Source organism: Aethalodelphis obliquidens, unplaced genomic scaffold (genome assembly GCF_003676395.1).
Source record: "Aethalodelphis obliquidens isolate GAN/ISIS:26980383/991018 unplaced genomic scaffold, ASM367639v1 scaffold2, whole genome shotgun sequence".
Classification (NCBI taxonomy): Eukaryota; Metazoa; Chordata; class Mammalia; order Artiodactyla; family Delphinidae; genus Aethalodelphis; species Aethalodelphis obliquidens.
This window is the reverse complement of record NW_020837946.1, coordinates 94,312,300-94,328,251: the sequence shown is the minus strand read 5'-3', so window position 1 is coordinate 94,328,251 and position 15,952 is coordinate 94,312,300. Positions and strand designations below refer to the sequence as shown.

At 45.5% G+C, this 15,952-nt stretch overlaps 1 protein-coding gene across 4 annotated transcripts in view; it reads left to right on the top strand.

Annotated features, from left to right (window-relative positions):
• Window positions 1-15,952, top strand: part of MGAT5 (alpha-1,6-mannosylglycoprotein 6-beta-N-acetylglucosaminyltransferase) — a 366,943-nt gene that overhangs the window by 336,377 nt on the left and 14,614 nt on the right. For all 4 annotated transcript variants that reach the window (XM_027077962.1, XM_027132531.1, XM_027132535.1 and 1 more), the window contains exon 16: window positions 7,237-7,311. In XM_027077962.1, coding sequence (XP_026933763.1) covers window positions 7,237-7,311 — 75 coding nt within the window. The remainder of the gene's footprint in view (window positions 1-7,236; window positions 7,312-15,952) is intronic.

Sequence of the window (15,952 nt, the reverse complement as noted above, 5' to 3'; positions counted from 1 at the left end):
GATTACTCTGTTATAATTTTTTAAGAGAAGCAGTATAGGTGTGGTTATAAGGACAGGCTAGAATCAGACAGCTTGGGTTGGGGTCCAGCAGTGTCCCCTCGGGCAATTACTTAACCTCTGAGGCTCAGTTTCCTCATCCCTGATGTAGGCTAATTTCACCTACTTTACAGGTACTTGAGAGGATCCAATGAGATAATGAATATAAAGTGCTGAAGTGCAGTGTCGATCTCATAATAAATGTCTAGTCAGGAGTATTAAGTCAGTATTGCATATATAATAATGTAACATTCTTTTTTACTGATGTATAGTTGATTTACAGTGTTGTGTTAGTTTCCAGTGTACAGCAAAGTGATTCCGTTATACATGTATATACATTCTTTTACATATTCTTTTTCTATTATGGTTTATTACAGGATATTGAATATAGTTCCCTGTACTATATAGTAGGACCTTGTTGTTTATCCATCCTATAGATAATAGCTTGCATCTGCTAATCCCAAACTCCCAATCCAACCCTCTCCTGTCCCCTCACCCCCTTGGCAACCACATATCTGTCCTCTACATCTGTGAGTCTGTCTCTGTTTCATAGATAAGCTCATTTGTGTCGTATTTTAGATTCCACAAATAAGTGATATCATATATGTCTTTGACTTGCTTCACTTAGTATGATAATCTCTAGGTCCATCCGTGTAGCTGCAAATGGTATTATTTCATTTTTTATGGCTGAGTAATATTCCATTGTGTGTGTGTGTGTACACACACATACACACCACATTTTCTTTGTCCATTCATCTGTCGATGGACTGTTGTTTCCATGTCTTGGCTAATGTAATACTATAACGTTCTTACTTTTGTTAGTGATAGTCTGGATCTCCATTAGACCGTAAGCAGCATGGGCAGGAACTATACCTGTCTCACTGCTGTGTTCTCAGGACCCAGCATAGCGATGTACCTAATAGATGGTGGGAGGCATGGAGGGAGCGAGGAATAGATGTATGCAGATCAGCACACAAAGGCAGAGTATGTTCAGTGCCAAGACCAACATGCCAGAGATGGAGGAGTGTCTGTCTTCTCTGCTTCTTTTTTTTTTATTGAAGTATAGTTGATTTACAATGTTGTGTTAGTTTCTGGTGTACAACAAAAATGATTCCGATATGTATATATATGTGTGTATATATATGAATATGTATATACTTTTTCATATTCTTTTCCATTATGGTTTAATTACAGGATATTGAATATAGTTCCCTGTGCTGTACAGTAGGTCCTTGTTGTTTATCTGCTTTATACACGGTAGTTTGTATCTGCTCATCCCAAAGTCTTAATTTATCCCTCCCCGCTCCTTTCCCCCCTGGTAACTGTTAAGTTTCTCTTCTATTTCTGTCATCTCTGCTCCTTATAAGGACATCTGGAGAATGCAGCATTGAGTTAAGTCTCAGAGCATGAGTAGGAATCTGCAAAGTTAAACGGAGAAGTGAGCCCAGAAAGACATGAGTTAGAGGAACAGTGAGAGTCAAGGGGGAGAGGCTAGAAAGGCATGTATCCGAGGAGGAGTTGCCAGTTGGCCCATGTAAAGGGCTGCCTTTCCCCTTTGGGGAATAAAGTGAGGCCCTCCCAACTGCCAGTTTCAGCTACGGACCACATCTCCTGGGGAACAGGAGTACTCCAGCGTGTCACCCATGTCCCTTTAGAGCAGGTCTAGTTATTGAGCTTTGAGGTAGCTGCTCAGAGCTTCCCATCAGCGACGTGTACGATCTCATCCCAGTCTCAAGTTTAGGGCAGAAGCCCCCCAGACCTCTGGTGGCCAAGGCAAGAGATGAAGTGCTGAGTGGGTGTGGTGCTGCTGGCCACCTCAAGCACCTGCTGCATGTCTGCAGCTTCCCACCAGAGGATCCTTCTTGCAGAGCTCGAAGGCTCTTCTTTCTTCAGTCTCAGAGTCCTCTAGGGTATTAGCTTCTAAAGCTGCCATAACAGAGAACCACAAAGTGGTGGTTGAAACAACAGAAATTTATTCTCTTAACAGTTCTGGAGGCTGCAATTAAAATTCAGATGTCAGCATCTGAAATTAAGATGTCGGCAGGGCCATGCTCCCTCTGACGCCTCTCATGGAGGATCCTTCCTCGGCTCTTCCACCTTCTGGTGGCCCCAGGTATTCCTTGTTTTGCAGCTGCAGCACTTTCATCTCTGTCTCTGCTGTCATATGGTGTTCTCCGTGTGTGTGTGTGTGTCTATCTGTTTTCTCCACTTCTCATAGAGACATCAGTCATGTTGCATTAGGGCCCACCCTAAATCACTATGACCTCTTCTTATCTTGATTCCATCTGCAAAGACCTTATTTCCAAATAGGATCCCATTCACAGGTACTGGGTGTTAGGACTTCAACATATCTTTTGGGGGTGGGGGACAGAGTTCAACCCACAACACTTAGTTAAGTGTGCATTCTTTTGAAGAGGAGTAATTTGAAAGCTAATGTAGAGGCAGAAAATCTTGGATCACAGAGTCCAAAACTTTTTAGATAATAGATCCCTTTTGTCAAACAAAAATCTCGTGGGAATGCCTGACATGTAAAGCGCTAAGTGGGTGCTGAGTTCTATCCACTTCTACATGAGGCTCGGTTCACTTCATGGAACATCTACTGCTCCTCTTTTTAAAACCCTGACCAACCCTTTCCCTAAAACCATTTAAGGCCACTTAAGGGGGCATAAAAAGTAATTATAATAGTAGGTCATATGTAGGGAGAAGCTCTTTTTATACCTCCAGACGGTACGTGGGCCTCTCACTGTTGTGGCCTCTCCCGTTGCAGAGCACAGGCTCCGGATGCGCAGGCTCAGTGGCCATGGCTCACGGGCCCAGCCGCTCTGCGGCATGTGGGATCTTCCCGGACTGGGGCACGAACGTGTGTCCGCTGCATCGGCAGGCGGACTCTCAACCACTGCGCCACCAGGGGAGCCCTCTCTCTGTACATCTTTATGAGCCTTGTCTCATTTAATCCTTCTGCAGATAAGAAAATTAAGGTTTAAAGAAAATTAAGTAATTTACATAAAATCGCACAACTAGTAAGTAGTAGAACCTGGATTGAAACTAGTATTTTTGACTAGTTTATTAAGAAAAAATTTAAAAAGAAAAACATCATTAAATGAAGTAAAGGGAAGACGAGAGTGAGAGAGAAAGTAAGGAATGAGATTAATACAAAGACTATTAACATTATAATCCTTATGCTTGTTATAAATGGGTCAGAAATTTGGTGCCAAGCTTTCTCATATTTAATTACAAGATTTTAAATTACATGACACTCAAAAAAGCAAGAAAACATGACCCATCATTAAGAGAGGACTCCATCAATAAAACCGGACTCAGAGATGGCTCAGATGTTGGGATTACCATACAGCAAATTTTAAATGCTGAGATAAATGTATTAAAAGGTTTGTTGGGGACTTCCCTGGTGGTCCAGTGGCTAAGACTCTGTGCTCCCAATACAGGGGACCTGGGTTCGATCCCTGGTCAGGGAACTAGATCCCACGTGCATGCCACAACTAAGGAGCCCATGTGCTGCAACTAAGGAGCCCACGAGCTGCAACTTAGGAACCTGTCTGCCACAACTAAGACCCCATGCAGCCAAATTAATTAATTAATTATTTTTAAAAAAAGCTTTGATGAAAAAGGTAGACAACATATGTGAATAGATGGGGGATTTCAGCAGAGAGATGGGAACTTTTTTAAAAGCCAAATGAAAAAATGCTAGAACTGAGAAGTACAGTATCAGAAATTAACTCTTTCAGTGGGCTGATCAGCAGATTATACACAGCAGACGAAAATAATCAGTGAACTTTAAAGGCTTATCAATAGAAATTACTGAAATTAGAGGAAAAAGAACAAGATAAAAAAGAGCATATGAGATCTCTGGAACAATATTCAAGCAGCCTAATTTATGTGTAATTAGAACCTCAGAGGAGAGAATGGCTGGAAGAAATATTTGTGAAAAGATAATGGCTAAGAATTTTCTAAAATTAATGAATAACATTAACCTGCAGGTTGTGGGAGCTCAGTGAAGGCCAAGCAGGATAAATATGGAGAAAAACACACTTAGATACATCATAGCTGAACTGCCAAAAACGAAAGATGAGGAAAATAATCTTGAAAGCAGCCAGAGAAAATTTTATTACATTCAGGGGAATAACAGTATGAAAGACCACCAACTGCCCATCAGAAATAATGGAGACCATAAAAGGGTCTGCAGGAGCCAGAGTGTGTAGGGCCTCTAAGTAGACCACAAGAGGGATTCTGGATTTTATTCTGAGTATGATGGGTAGTTTTGAGCAGGGGAATGACATGACCTATTTTACATTTGAAATCATCAAGAGAAATTGCAGGAAATGTCTGACTTAAAATTCTCTGCTTAGTAGATAGAGGAGATAAGACTCAACCCCTGAACTTCTGGTACCTTCTAAGACCATCTGTCATTGAATGATGCCAAGCCACCTGTCAGGTGGGACCATGCAGAGGTTAACTGGTATCAGAGAGCAGTTCCCTGTAGAAGTCGTACTCTGACTTAGAACGCTGAGTAATACTAGAGACAGGATATCCCACTGGAAGGGAGGTGAAGAGGAGAAAACGGAGGAAAAGATGGGGGGTAGGGAACGTTTCCAAGGCCAGCAGGGACTGCATGGTGCAGCCTGCAGGCATCCTTCCTATGGCCATATGAGTAACAGTCCTTTGTCCACCAGCAAGATGACCAAGCACATTCCCCCCTGCTTCTCCATAACTGACCCCACTTGGGATTCTCAGTGACTGGGGTCGTTTCAACATTCCCTTTCATTCATCCCCCAAAAGACCTTGACTTGTTCCTGAAGTTCTGCAGAAAACTGTCTCACACACACACACACACACACACACGCACGCACACACACGCACGTGCAGCAGATCCGACATCAGAGGCTAGCCAGTGCTCAGTATTCCTAAAGCCAGGGCTCTGGGGAGCTTTCCCACACAGAGGGCCCTGCTTCTGTACACAGCAGGGCTAGTGGAACTCATGGCAGAGGTGGCTTAAGAATACAAGTTCGTTCTTTTTTTTTTTTTTTTTGCTTTTCCTTTATAGGAAAATTAGCTTCTTATCTTTTAAAACAGTGAACTGGCCACAAAGCAGTTAATGAGTCACATCCCCTTTGGTTAAACTGGGTTTGGTTGGTAGGACACAGGAAGAGCCAGTTTTCTGTGTTTATTGCATAAGTCCTTTGAATGAATGCACTTTCATTTCTAATGGATACCCTTTAGAATATGTTGTAGGAATGACCCTTGAGTGTTCAGTATGCTTCCCACCATATAACTGGATCTGTCGGTCGCATGACAGATGGCCCACCGATGTTTATTTATTTACCTCACTCTAGAAATCCTACTTATCCCCAAATGAGCCCAATATGGAAGTCGTCTATTGTACATTTTTTGTTGTTGTTCTTATTCGTTAATATCTTTTCCCACAAACATGGGAAGAGGCATATCTCTAGACAGTTAGAGAAAGCTTCTGGAATCACTCACAAGGTGATTAAATAAATATTCTTTAAAAGAAAAAGTCTACATTTGGTGGAAAGGACTGTGGTTGGGTTAGAGAAGGCACAGCAAGTGCAAAAGCTTGCGATGAGAAGATGCAAGCTTGAAAGATGTAAGTCAGTTAAAGCATTTGGAGCTCTTCTGAGATAAATGATCTAGGAACAAAAGGACCTCAGCTCATGCAGAATAGTCCTACCCTGATATTACAGTACTTATGGCTCAGCCTCTTTCGGCTCTCTCTGGATGGATGTGGGCAGGGATGGCTGAGTTACAGCCTGTGTGACGTGTCATCTAATTGTGCATTCAAAGACATGTTATGAAATTACTAATCATGGTTGAAGAAGATTTCAAATGTAATGTGTGAATCAACATACACGGAAAACGGGAGAAGCTGCCTTGAGGACAGCTACTTGGCTGCCCCCAGAAGGGTGTCTTCTCTGTCAATTGTCCCATTTTCAGCAGGCCTCAACTCACAGATGTTTTGTCCAGGTCTCCACCCTGTAGATTTGAGATAGGCGAGTGTAGACTTAAGAGGGAGGTGGTGAATGTGCTGATAAGTGCTACTGGGCTTTCTGAAGCTGTAACAAACTGGATTGCTGGCCATATTCTCCCAAGTGAAATTTCCATTTCAGATTAATAATGCCAGCCGGCTGCTCCTGAAGACGCAGGCGTCATAGTGTCGGCACAGGCACTGCAGAGCTCCAACCTGCATTTCTTCCCCTTCCGTCAGGTGTCACAGTATTGATCAGATTGCCTCCCCTACCCCAGTGAAGCACCTTCTACGTTGCTTGCTACCCTCAAGTAAAGGCTAGGCTCCTTAGAGTAGAAACCACAAGTCTTTTGTGGAAATCCAGTGAACCTCTTACTAGCCTGTCTCACCAGTTTCCATGATCCTAGTTCTGTCCTCCTGCTGTCCTTCTTTCATGTCTAATCTCCCACTAATGCTCCCCCCTGGAACGTCTTCTGCATCTTTGCCCTCCTCAGTCTTGGCTTGCTGGAGTCATAGCTGACCTTAAAAGTCCAGCATGAGCAGAAGTTGGCTTTGACCTTCTAGCTTCCTGGGACCCTCTAGCTGAACTCTCTGGGACACTTCATCACTCTGTTTTTGCACCATGAGTTCTTTGGGAACGTGCTCACCTACTAATGCAAAACAAAGCTTTTGTCACTGTCACGGTCCTGAAACCACTCATCATGCGCCTTTCTCAGGGCAGGGAGCATGCATTCATTCACCAGATGTTTGCTGGTTCCAACGTGTGCCGCCCCACTCAGCACCGGGATGCAGATGACCCAGCAGCCATGGACCCTGCCCCATGGAGCTTACCTTCTAACAAGTGACACTCTCCACCTTTTGTTGAGTGCCTACTCTGTGTTAGACACTGAACTAAGCGCTTTTTTTCCCCCCCGTCATCTTTACCACACGTTCCAAGAAATGGGTTTTTCTTATCACCATTTTACACATGAAGGATCTGAGGCTCAGCGGTGGTAGATAATTTGCTCAGGGTCCCACAGCTGATAAGGAGCAGAATGAGGTTGTGAAGCCAGGTCTGCTGACTTCCAAGTTCATAGTCTTAGCCCCTCACAAGGATCCCTGCAGGTGTTGGCACCTGAGTGTGAGTGAATCAATGGAGGAGTGGGTAAGTGTTGCATGTCCTGTGTCTTCCTCTTCCATGATACCGTGTTCTGTTTCTGCAGATTGAGCCGTACATGCCGTACGAATTCACGTGCGAGGGGATGCTACAGAGAATCAACGCTTTCATCGAGAAACAGGTAAGGCTCTTCAGAAGTCCATCTGTCCTTGCTGTGTCCTACCTCCTGCTACCCCAGAGGACTCTCATGAACAGTTAAGAGTTTACCATGTTTCTGTGCTTATTTTCCTGATTTGGAGGACTCTACAGGCTAGAGAATGGCTTCTTGAAATTCTAAATTATGCACTGTCAGGGTCACTCCAAGGAGTCAGTCTGTCCTTAGGGTAAAAATGTTCTTTATGGTGGTGGAAGGTCAAATGGAAACTTAAGGGAGAGACTGGATGGTTAAGATGAAAACGTCCTTCACCATCAGACCTGTGCCCTGCCCGGGTTCTAGGGGCCTTACAAGGATTTGGGTCGGGAGGGAACAGAGAGATGGCTCAATATCTCTTTGGTAATTGCAAATATGTTCGGACTCTTCAGTGATTTTCAAACGTTTTTAAAAATAGGACCCGTTTTCAAATGAAACTTCACGTGAAATCCAAGTATATAAAACAGATAAAAGCAGAAGTTCACTTCCAAAGCAGAGGAGGGTTCCAAGGGTCCCACCAGCCCGAACAGAGTTGGGAAACTATGTCTCGTGCTCGTAGAAGTAAAGGCCAAAAGTGTCATTGCTGTCGTTTTCAAACATTTTCATTCCGTAGGCTTCAAAAGCAACACAGAGCCAGAAATAGGCAGACTGAGCACCCCCGTGGGTAGGGGAATATGAACTCCTTGACCAGATGTCAGAAATAAGGGGCTTCTCTTAAAAGACAAAGCAGAGTGTCTTGGGGCAGTCATGCGATCTTGACACAATAGGGGGTGAGGACTCTGAAGGCTGAAAGTAGAAATGGCATGTTGAAAGTGGAAGTAGGTGCAGACCGCAGGCCAAGGCAGGTTTCAAAGGAAAGATTTGAGGCCACGGACCGTGGTGAGCAGCTGACGACCCTGAGTGCAGCCGCTGGACGGGCCGAGCCAGAGGCAGAGGCTTCAGGGTGCCAGGTTTGATGTTCTGAATTTTTGTGAGTGGCAAGAAGGGAGTGCAGTGCAGCCAGCCGCCTGGGTTCCAGCCCCTCCGCCAACTGTCTGGTTGTATGACTGGGATGTGTTAGTTTCCTCCCCTGCAAACTGAGGATAAAAATAGAACCTCATGGGGCTGACGGGAGGATTAAATGAGCCTAGTACATGTGAAGTGCTCAGAACAGGGCTAACACATACTGCTCAGTAAAGACGCACTAGTGATGTTACTATATTATACAGTATTGTATTATATTCTTGTGTATTATTATATAACATAATATATTCTACAGCATTAGACTTTACCACAAGAGCTGAGCATTTGAATCACTATCTCAGTCACTCTTCACATGACACCCAACTTAAGAATGACAGTATCGTCATCCTAACTTGGGCAGCCCTTTACGTACAGACTTTATGCCAACACGTCCCAATGCATCATCTCATTTACCCTCACAGTCATCCTGGGAGGTGGCAGTCATCACCCCGTTCTCTGGATAATGGGAACGGAGAGTCTTTAGTCGCAGGGCTTAGTCTTGGAATCAGGGTTTGACGCTGGTTTGGTCTGAGCCCAGGCCTGCAGCAGCAGCATTGCTGTGGGCCCGGGTGCTGGCACCTGTCCCAGAGCTATACTTCCCATCTTCTTTGATCTCAAGGAGCTGCTGGCCCTTCCTGAAGGTGCAGACAGGGCGGCCGTGGCCTCTGACAGTGAGATTTAACACATCACAGCTTTAACTACCCTCCAAGGAGGCCAGGATCCTACTAGGATCCCCGCAGCTGCGTACGGAACCAACTTCTGCCTTTCCTGTCTCTGCTTCCTCTCAGGGAAAATGCTTACTCACCGCCAGGTGTAAAAAGACTTTTTAAACTTTATATTAGAGTATAGTTGATTTAGAATGTTGTGTACAACCTAAATCAGTCAGGTGTACAGCAGAATGATTTCGTTTTACATGTACATATATCCATTCTTTTTCAGATTCTTTTCCCATGTAGGTTATTATAGAATATTGAGTAGAGTTCCCCGTGCTATACAGGAGGTCCTTGTTGATTATCTATTTTATATATAGTAGTGTGTGTATGTTAATCCCAAACTCCTAATTTATCCCTTCGCCACCCCTTCCCCTTTAGTAACCGTAAGTTTGTTTCCTATGTCTGTGAGTCTGTTTCTGTTGTGTAAATAAGTTCATTTGTATCATTTTTTTAGCTTCCACATGTAAGTGCTATCATATGATACTTGAAAAGACTCTTTATCACATTTATTTGAAGACTGTCTTTCTTTCTTCCCTAAGATTCTTGAATCCCAGCCAGTCCTTAGAAGTTCTCATGTGGCCTGTTCTCTGTGAATCTATTACTAGGTTTCCTTTCAAACAGGAAGATCCCGTTCCCCAAACAGACCTTGTCAAATACTCTGTGATTCAGGGCCACACCTAGCTTGTTCCCCTTGACATCCAAGTGCCTAGCCCTCTGCCGGGCACAGAGTAGGTGCACAAAAGCCGAAGACATGAATAAATGAATGAGAAGGGGAGTGAGTGTGTGTGCTTTTTTTCCCTATGTGCCAAGAACCAGGAGGCTCATTTTGGCCCTTATGATTTGGAGAGCATCTTTTTTTTTTTTTTTTTTTTTTTTTGCCGTATGCAGGCCTCTCACTGTTGTGGCCTCTCCCGTTGCGGAGCACAGGCTCCGGACGCGCAGGCTCAGCGGCCATGGTTCACGGGCCCAGCCGCTCCGCGGCATGTGGGATCCTCCCGGATCGGGGCACGAACCCACGTCTCCTGCATCGGCAGGTGGACTCTCAACCACTGCGCCACCGGGGAAGCCCCCAGGGATTTCTTTTTTGCCTGCTGTTGTTTATTCATTCATCCTCTCTGAAAATATTTGTCAGCTGGAGGGGGCTGCAGACAGTGCTGGGAGTTGGGCAAGAAGAGGTGTCAAAGGATGAGGCCCTATCCTCAGGTAGCTTGAAGGTCAAGTTCACAGGCGATGCCGCTGCCATTGGTTACATCTGTAATAGTGACTACCCAGGTGCTTTGGGATCACGTAACTCAGATGCAGGGTGCGGATGAGGGAGGGGAGGGAGAGTCTGTCTGGAAGCACGCTGCGGGAGATGAGTCCTAAAGGCAAAGTCGTGGTACAGAGAGGTCGCGATGCAAAGGCCTGGGGGTGAAAAAGAGAAATGGTGGTGAATTATTGGAAGCTTGGCGGTGACTGAAGAGAGAGATGATGTGAGAGAAGAGGTTGGAGGAGGAGACACATCATGAAAAGATGCTGAGGCTCAGCTGAAGAATTCAGAATTTGTTTCTGGGACAAGAAGCTAAAGAAAGGTTTTAACCCAGGAATAGGGCAGTGATGCTCTCAGATTGGTGCTTTAGAAAAGTCATTCTAGGAATCTTGTGTTTGGGGCATTTCTTACTCAACATTCTCTCAGTGCTGCTAAATGAGCAGTAAAGGGGCCTATTTGGAGTTTATCTCAGGCCTCTGGGGAGGGTTTTGTCAGAGCCATAATGTTCCCCCAAACCAGAGGGAAATTAGGAAGCCAAGACCCCACTGGTTCACAGATTGGGTCTTCTGCCTCTAACGATTAGCCCCAGGCTCTAGTGTTTTAGAGCTTGGGGTGTTCGTTATTTTTGCAGCCAAAAGAATATCTTCAAAGAGCAGTGAGGGAAGAGAGCGGTGTTCCTGGTATGAACAGGAAAGCCTCAAGCTCCGAAGGGGTGGTGGGAGCATAAGCTTCCCATCTCTTAAACTGTAGGAGCATCGCAGCCCTAATTGGGCTGATCTCTGCCTTCAGAGTCCTCCATGCGATCTGCTAGGGGAATAAGGAAGCTTTTATCCCAGAACCCTTTCAAGGTTGTCCATCATCCTCACCCCAGGCAACAGGAGCCAGAGGAAGCCAATTGACAGCAATTGAGAAAAGCCCCAGGTTTCAACATATACTCTGTACAGAGTGGTCGATAGCAGCTTGACCTACCCTACCAGCCTAGGCAGCACCAATGGGAACAAATCCTGGCTTTAGGAAAGCCACTTGCTTCTTCGCTTAATGCCCTCTCTCCCTTTACTGTACTAAAAATGTTGCTTTGGATTGCACACTCTTTACTTATTTTTGTAATAAATGTATTTTTTTATTTATGGCTGCACTGGGGCTTCGTTGCTGTGCACGGGCTTCCTCTAGTTGCGGTGAGCAGGGGCTACTCTTCGTTATGGTGCGCGGGCTTTTCACTGCAGTGGTTTCTCTTGTTGCAGAGCACAGGCTCTAGGCACGCAGGCCTCAGTAGTTGTGTCACGTGGGCTCAGTAGTTGTGGCGCACGGGCTTAGTTGCTCCGCAGCATGTGGGATCTTCCTGGACCAGGGCTCGAACCCGTGTCCCCTGCATTGGCAGGTGGGTTCTTAACCACTGCTCCACCAGGGAAGCCTTGCATGCTGTTCTATATCAGCTCTCCAAAAGAGGCACTTGCTCCAGCAGCAGGAGTGTGTGCCAAGAAGAAAAATCCTTGTAATCTAAGATCAGGAGCACTCTTCTTCCCTAACCTGGGTGTGTCCAGGCCTGTTAAGGTTCTCCTTGTGCATTTCTTGGGAAAGACTTAGGTATTTGCCTCAGGCTGGAGAGTAGAGCAAGTTCTTGGCGATGTTGAGATTGATTTCTGAAAACCATGCACATGCTCTTCAGCCCTATTTTCTACTTTCTGTAAAGACCCTGCAAATACTCTACAAGACGACTGTGCTCATATCATTTTGCAAGGAGCTGTGTCATTTATGTGAAAAGCACTCTGGAGATACGGAGGGGAGCAAAGCGTTAGCTCCAGGAGCCTCGGTGGAATCAGCTTCAGCTCCTGGGAAATCCGGCTCATCGGGGCCCATCCCGAACTCCATGGGGCATGTTCGAGCCTGGCAGTGAAGCTGATTGGCAGGGTAGGGGGAATGGTGGAGTTGCCAGCTTGCAGGGGAAGAGGAAAAGGCATAGAAACAGGGAGAAAGTTGGCAGTCACCTAGGAATGTTTCCTCTTTTGAAAAATCAGTGGTTGCTGTTTGCCCAGCCATTCCTGAACCCAGAGGGACTGGGTGGGTAATGATTTCATCGCTGGGCCCTGCATTGTGACAGCCAGGTTCACATCCTGGCTCTGCCCCCACTGTCTCGGTGACCTCCGTCAAGTTTCTAATCTCTCCGTGCTGTTTCCTCTTCTGTGCAATGGGGATACTATTACCTACCCCGTAGGGCTGGTGGAGGAATCAGTAGATGAATACACGTTTAAGACAAAGAACAGTGCTTGGCACAGAGTAGGTCCTCTGAAAGCCTTAACTACTTGCTGCTGCAGGAGCCCAGAAACCAATCGAGGTGTAGTTTTTTAAACAGCTTCATTCAGGTGTAATTTACAGACCCTAAAATTCACTCCATGTAAGGGTACAGTTCAGTGATTTTTTTTTTTTTTTTTTTTTTTTTAGTAAATTGATAGACTTGGGCAATTACCACCACAATCTAGTTTTATAACATTTCCATCACCCTAAAAGGCTCTTTTGTGCCTATATGCAGTCAGTCTTGGCTTGTTCCCCCAGCCCCAGGAAAACACTGACCTGTGTTCTGTCTTTGTAGATTCTCCTTTCCTGGAGATTTCTCATCTTAATGTTTGTGAGGTTCACGCATGTTGTAGCATATGTTGGTACTTCATTCTTTTTTCACTGCTGAATAGTATTCCACTGTATGGATAGACCACGGTTTGTTTATCCGTTCTCCAGTTGGGTCATTTCGTCCTTTGAGCTGTCGTGAAAAGTGGAGTGTTATCTTGAACATTCGCATGCGTGTGGACGTCTTTTTTTGTTTCTCCCGATAGACTCCTAGTCGTAGAAGAATTTGAAATGTGGGAGGTTTATGTCTGACTCTTTCCGGGTGAGCTGGTTGGCTCGTTGATTTGCAGTGTAAAGATCATCACAGAGATGAGTCACCACAGCTCAGCTTCACAGCCACCTCCTCTGTTGCCCTTGTGGAAATGTAAATTCGCACCCACTGCTGGGGATCAGCCCCAGGGGCCACCCGTGGACAGAGTTCACTCCTTTTGAGGACAGCACAGGCTGAGAATGGCAGGTACCAGCAGGCACCTGAAATGTGTTTAATCCAGTCACAATGTATTGGACACTTTTTCTGTGCTTGGCCCTGGATTTCCCAGCTATAAGATAGCTGGCTGAACTTGGCCCAAACCCCAGTTTCATGGCCTTGAACCTACACCACCACCCCCTTTTCTTCTTATTTTTTTGCAAATTCCTGACCTTACTTCCTTTAGATCCTGCCCCCAGACCTGTATCTGAACCTGTCTTTTTGGTTCCAGACAATGTGCGTTTCTGCAGAAATCTACTTGCACGTGATATGTCATGGATGTAGTAACTCAAAGGTTTGGGCAGACCTCCACTCTGGGGGTGGGGGCTTTGTGGAAAAGATCCCACCACATGCCACGGAGAGGGAGGGACAAGCCAGCCCGTCCACCTGGTGCTTCCCTCCTAGGGAGTCGCCTCCCTCTTCCCCCTACCCAGTCTTCTCCAGCTCTTTTGGTATTTGATAAATAACGTTTTCTCCATGCTGCTACTTAGCCTTTGTTATAAAGGCAGCATCCTTACTTCTTTTTCACAGTTCATTGTGTTCATTGGTTCCGAACATTACTTTTTCTCATAAATTTGTTGATTAATAAACCTTTCTTATTATAGTTACTCTAGGAGAATTTGATAGTCAAGCAAATTTAGGGAAATTTGGTGACTGGTTGAAATAATTATTAGAGAGGGATGCAGATGTTCTGTGTTCTAAGTGGGCTTGTTAACCAGATTGGAAATTACTCTTTATGTCTCCTCTGGTTGTATAAAGCTTCTGGGTTAGAATATTATTCTTTTCTACTTCTACTGTCAAAGCCCCACGAGGCCAGAACCCTTCAGTGCAGTTCAACAGCTCTTTATTGAGCACCAGTTATCTGCAAAGCACCATGTTTATGATAAGCCACTAACTCCTATTTAGCCTACAAAACCCAGCCCAGAAGTCCCTATTTCCTGGAAGCCTTCTCTGATTGCTACCCCTACCCTTCTTCCCTTTCCCAGAGTTAATAATTCTCTCTCTCTTCTCAGTGACCTTTACATCCTGTTTGGACATCTGTTTTGTACTGTTCTGTCATTTTTTAAATGCCAGCCTCTCTTACTAGATGGAGTCTTTGAACCTGGAGACTCTGTCTCATCCACATTCTTATTTCCAGCACCCAGCATAGGCTTTAATGATCATTTGTCAAGTTTTGAATGGATGCATGAGAAAACCTTCAAAGCCACCCTATGACATGAGCATTTCATGGAGGTTTATTGGACAAAGATGTGGGTCTGGCCTGAGGCCGTTCTCTCTCTCCCGCACTGTTGCGTGGCCTCCCGTCTCTCTGCTCCTGCTTCTTCTCCTGCCTTCCGTTCTCAGCTCAGTCACTCCTCTGCCCCGAACTCTCCAGTAGCTTCTGTCTCACTCCAAGGAACAGCCAAGGCTTTGCATGGGCCCCCAAAGCTCTGGGTACTCTGACATCCAGGACCTCCCAGACCCCATCTCCTCCCATCGCCGACCCCAGCGTGCACACGCTGCTCAAGCTGCATGCAACTGCCTGCTCCTCCTGGAACCTGCTAGAAGCTTCGCTGTCAGAGCCTCCGATCTTGCTTTGCCTCTGCCTATCATGTCCTTCACACACACTTGCATGGCTCACGCCTTTACTTCCTCGGGTCTTTTCTTGAATGTCACCTTCTCCATGATGACTTATCTGAATACCCTCTTCCCCAACAGTCCCGATTCCTTTTCCTCACTTCATTCTTATTTAGAGCAATTATCACCTTTAATATATTACATATAATTGGTTTATGTTGTTTCTCTGTCTCCCTCACTGAAAATAAGCTCTATAAAGGCAGGTGGTTTTGGTTCCTTTTTTTTTTTCCCACCAAGTCACCCCCAAGGCCTAGAAGAGCCAACCCATGGTGTTATATTTATCAGGCACTTTTCTGAGCACTTTACACATTATAATTGACTTAATCCCCTCGACAGCTCTGGGAGGTGGCCGCTGATGTATTCTTCATTTTACAGTTGAGGAAACTGAGGCAAAGAAAAATTACGGAGCTAGCCAAGAGCATTCAGCTGCTAGATGGAGAGGCTGAGATTCAAACCCCAGCGGTTCGAGCCCCAAACCCTTATGCTTTTCTGCATCTTAGCAAGTATTTTATTGAATGAACAAATGAACGAGTGAGTGAGCAAACAGGGAGACAAGGCGTGTCGGCATTGCCCTGATAGCTGGTGCTGAGGCTGAATGAAACAGAGGACCTCCAGCTTTCTGCGAGCACCCAGTGGGGCTGGCACCTGGGGGTGAGAAGAGGCTTGTGACGGGCCGCTGCGTCAGTTGTGCCCTCCAAGCAGCTGGGCAAAGGGATGCCCCTTGTGGGCGATTGTCATATATAATCCAGGCAACTCACCTTCTCGCTCTGGACCCTGGCAGCAAATAAGGGTCTTCCTTAGAATGTTATCTTTAACATCTGTAGGTACCTTCTTAAGAGTCACGTCTTTTTTTTTAATCTGACAGGAGTTATGTAAGGACAAGTGATATTTTCTCCATTTTCGATGTGAAAGTGGGCAGAGAGAGCTTGAGGGGCAGCTATGAAGTCTCCTAGCTGGGGGCCAGAA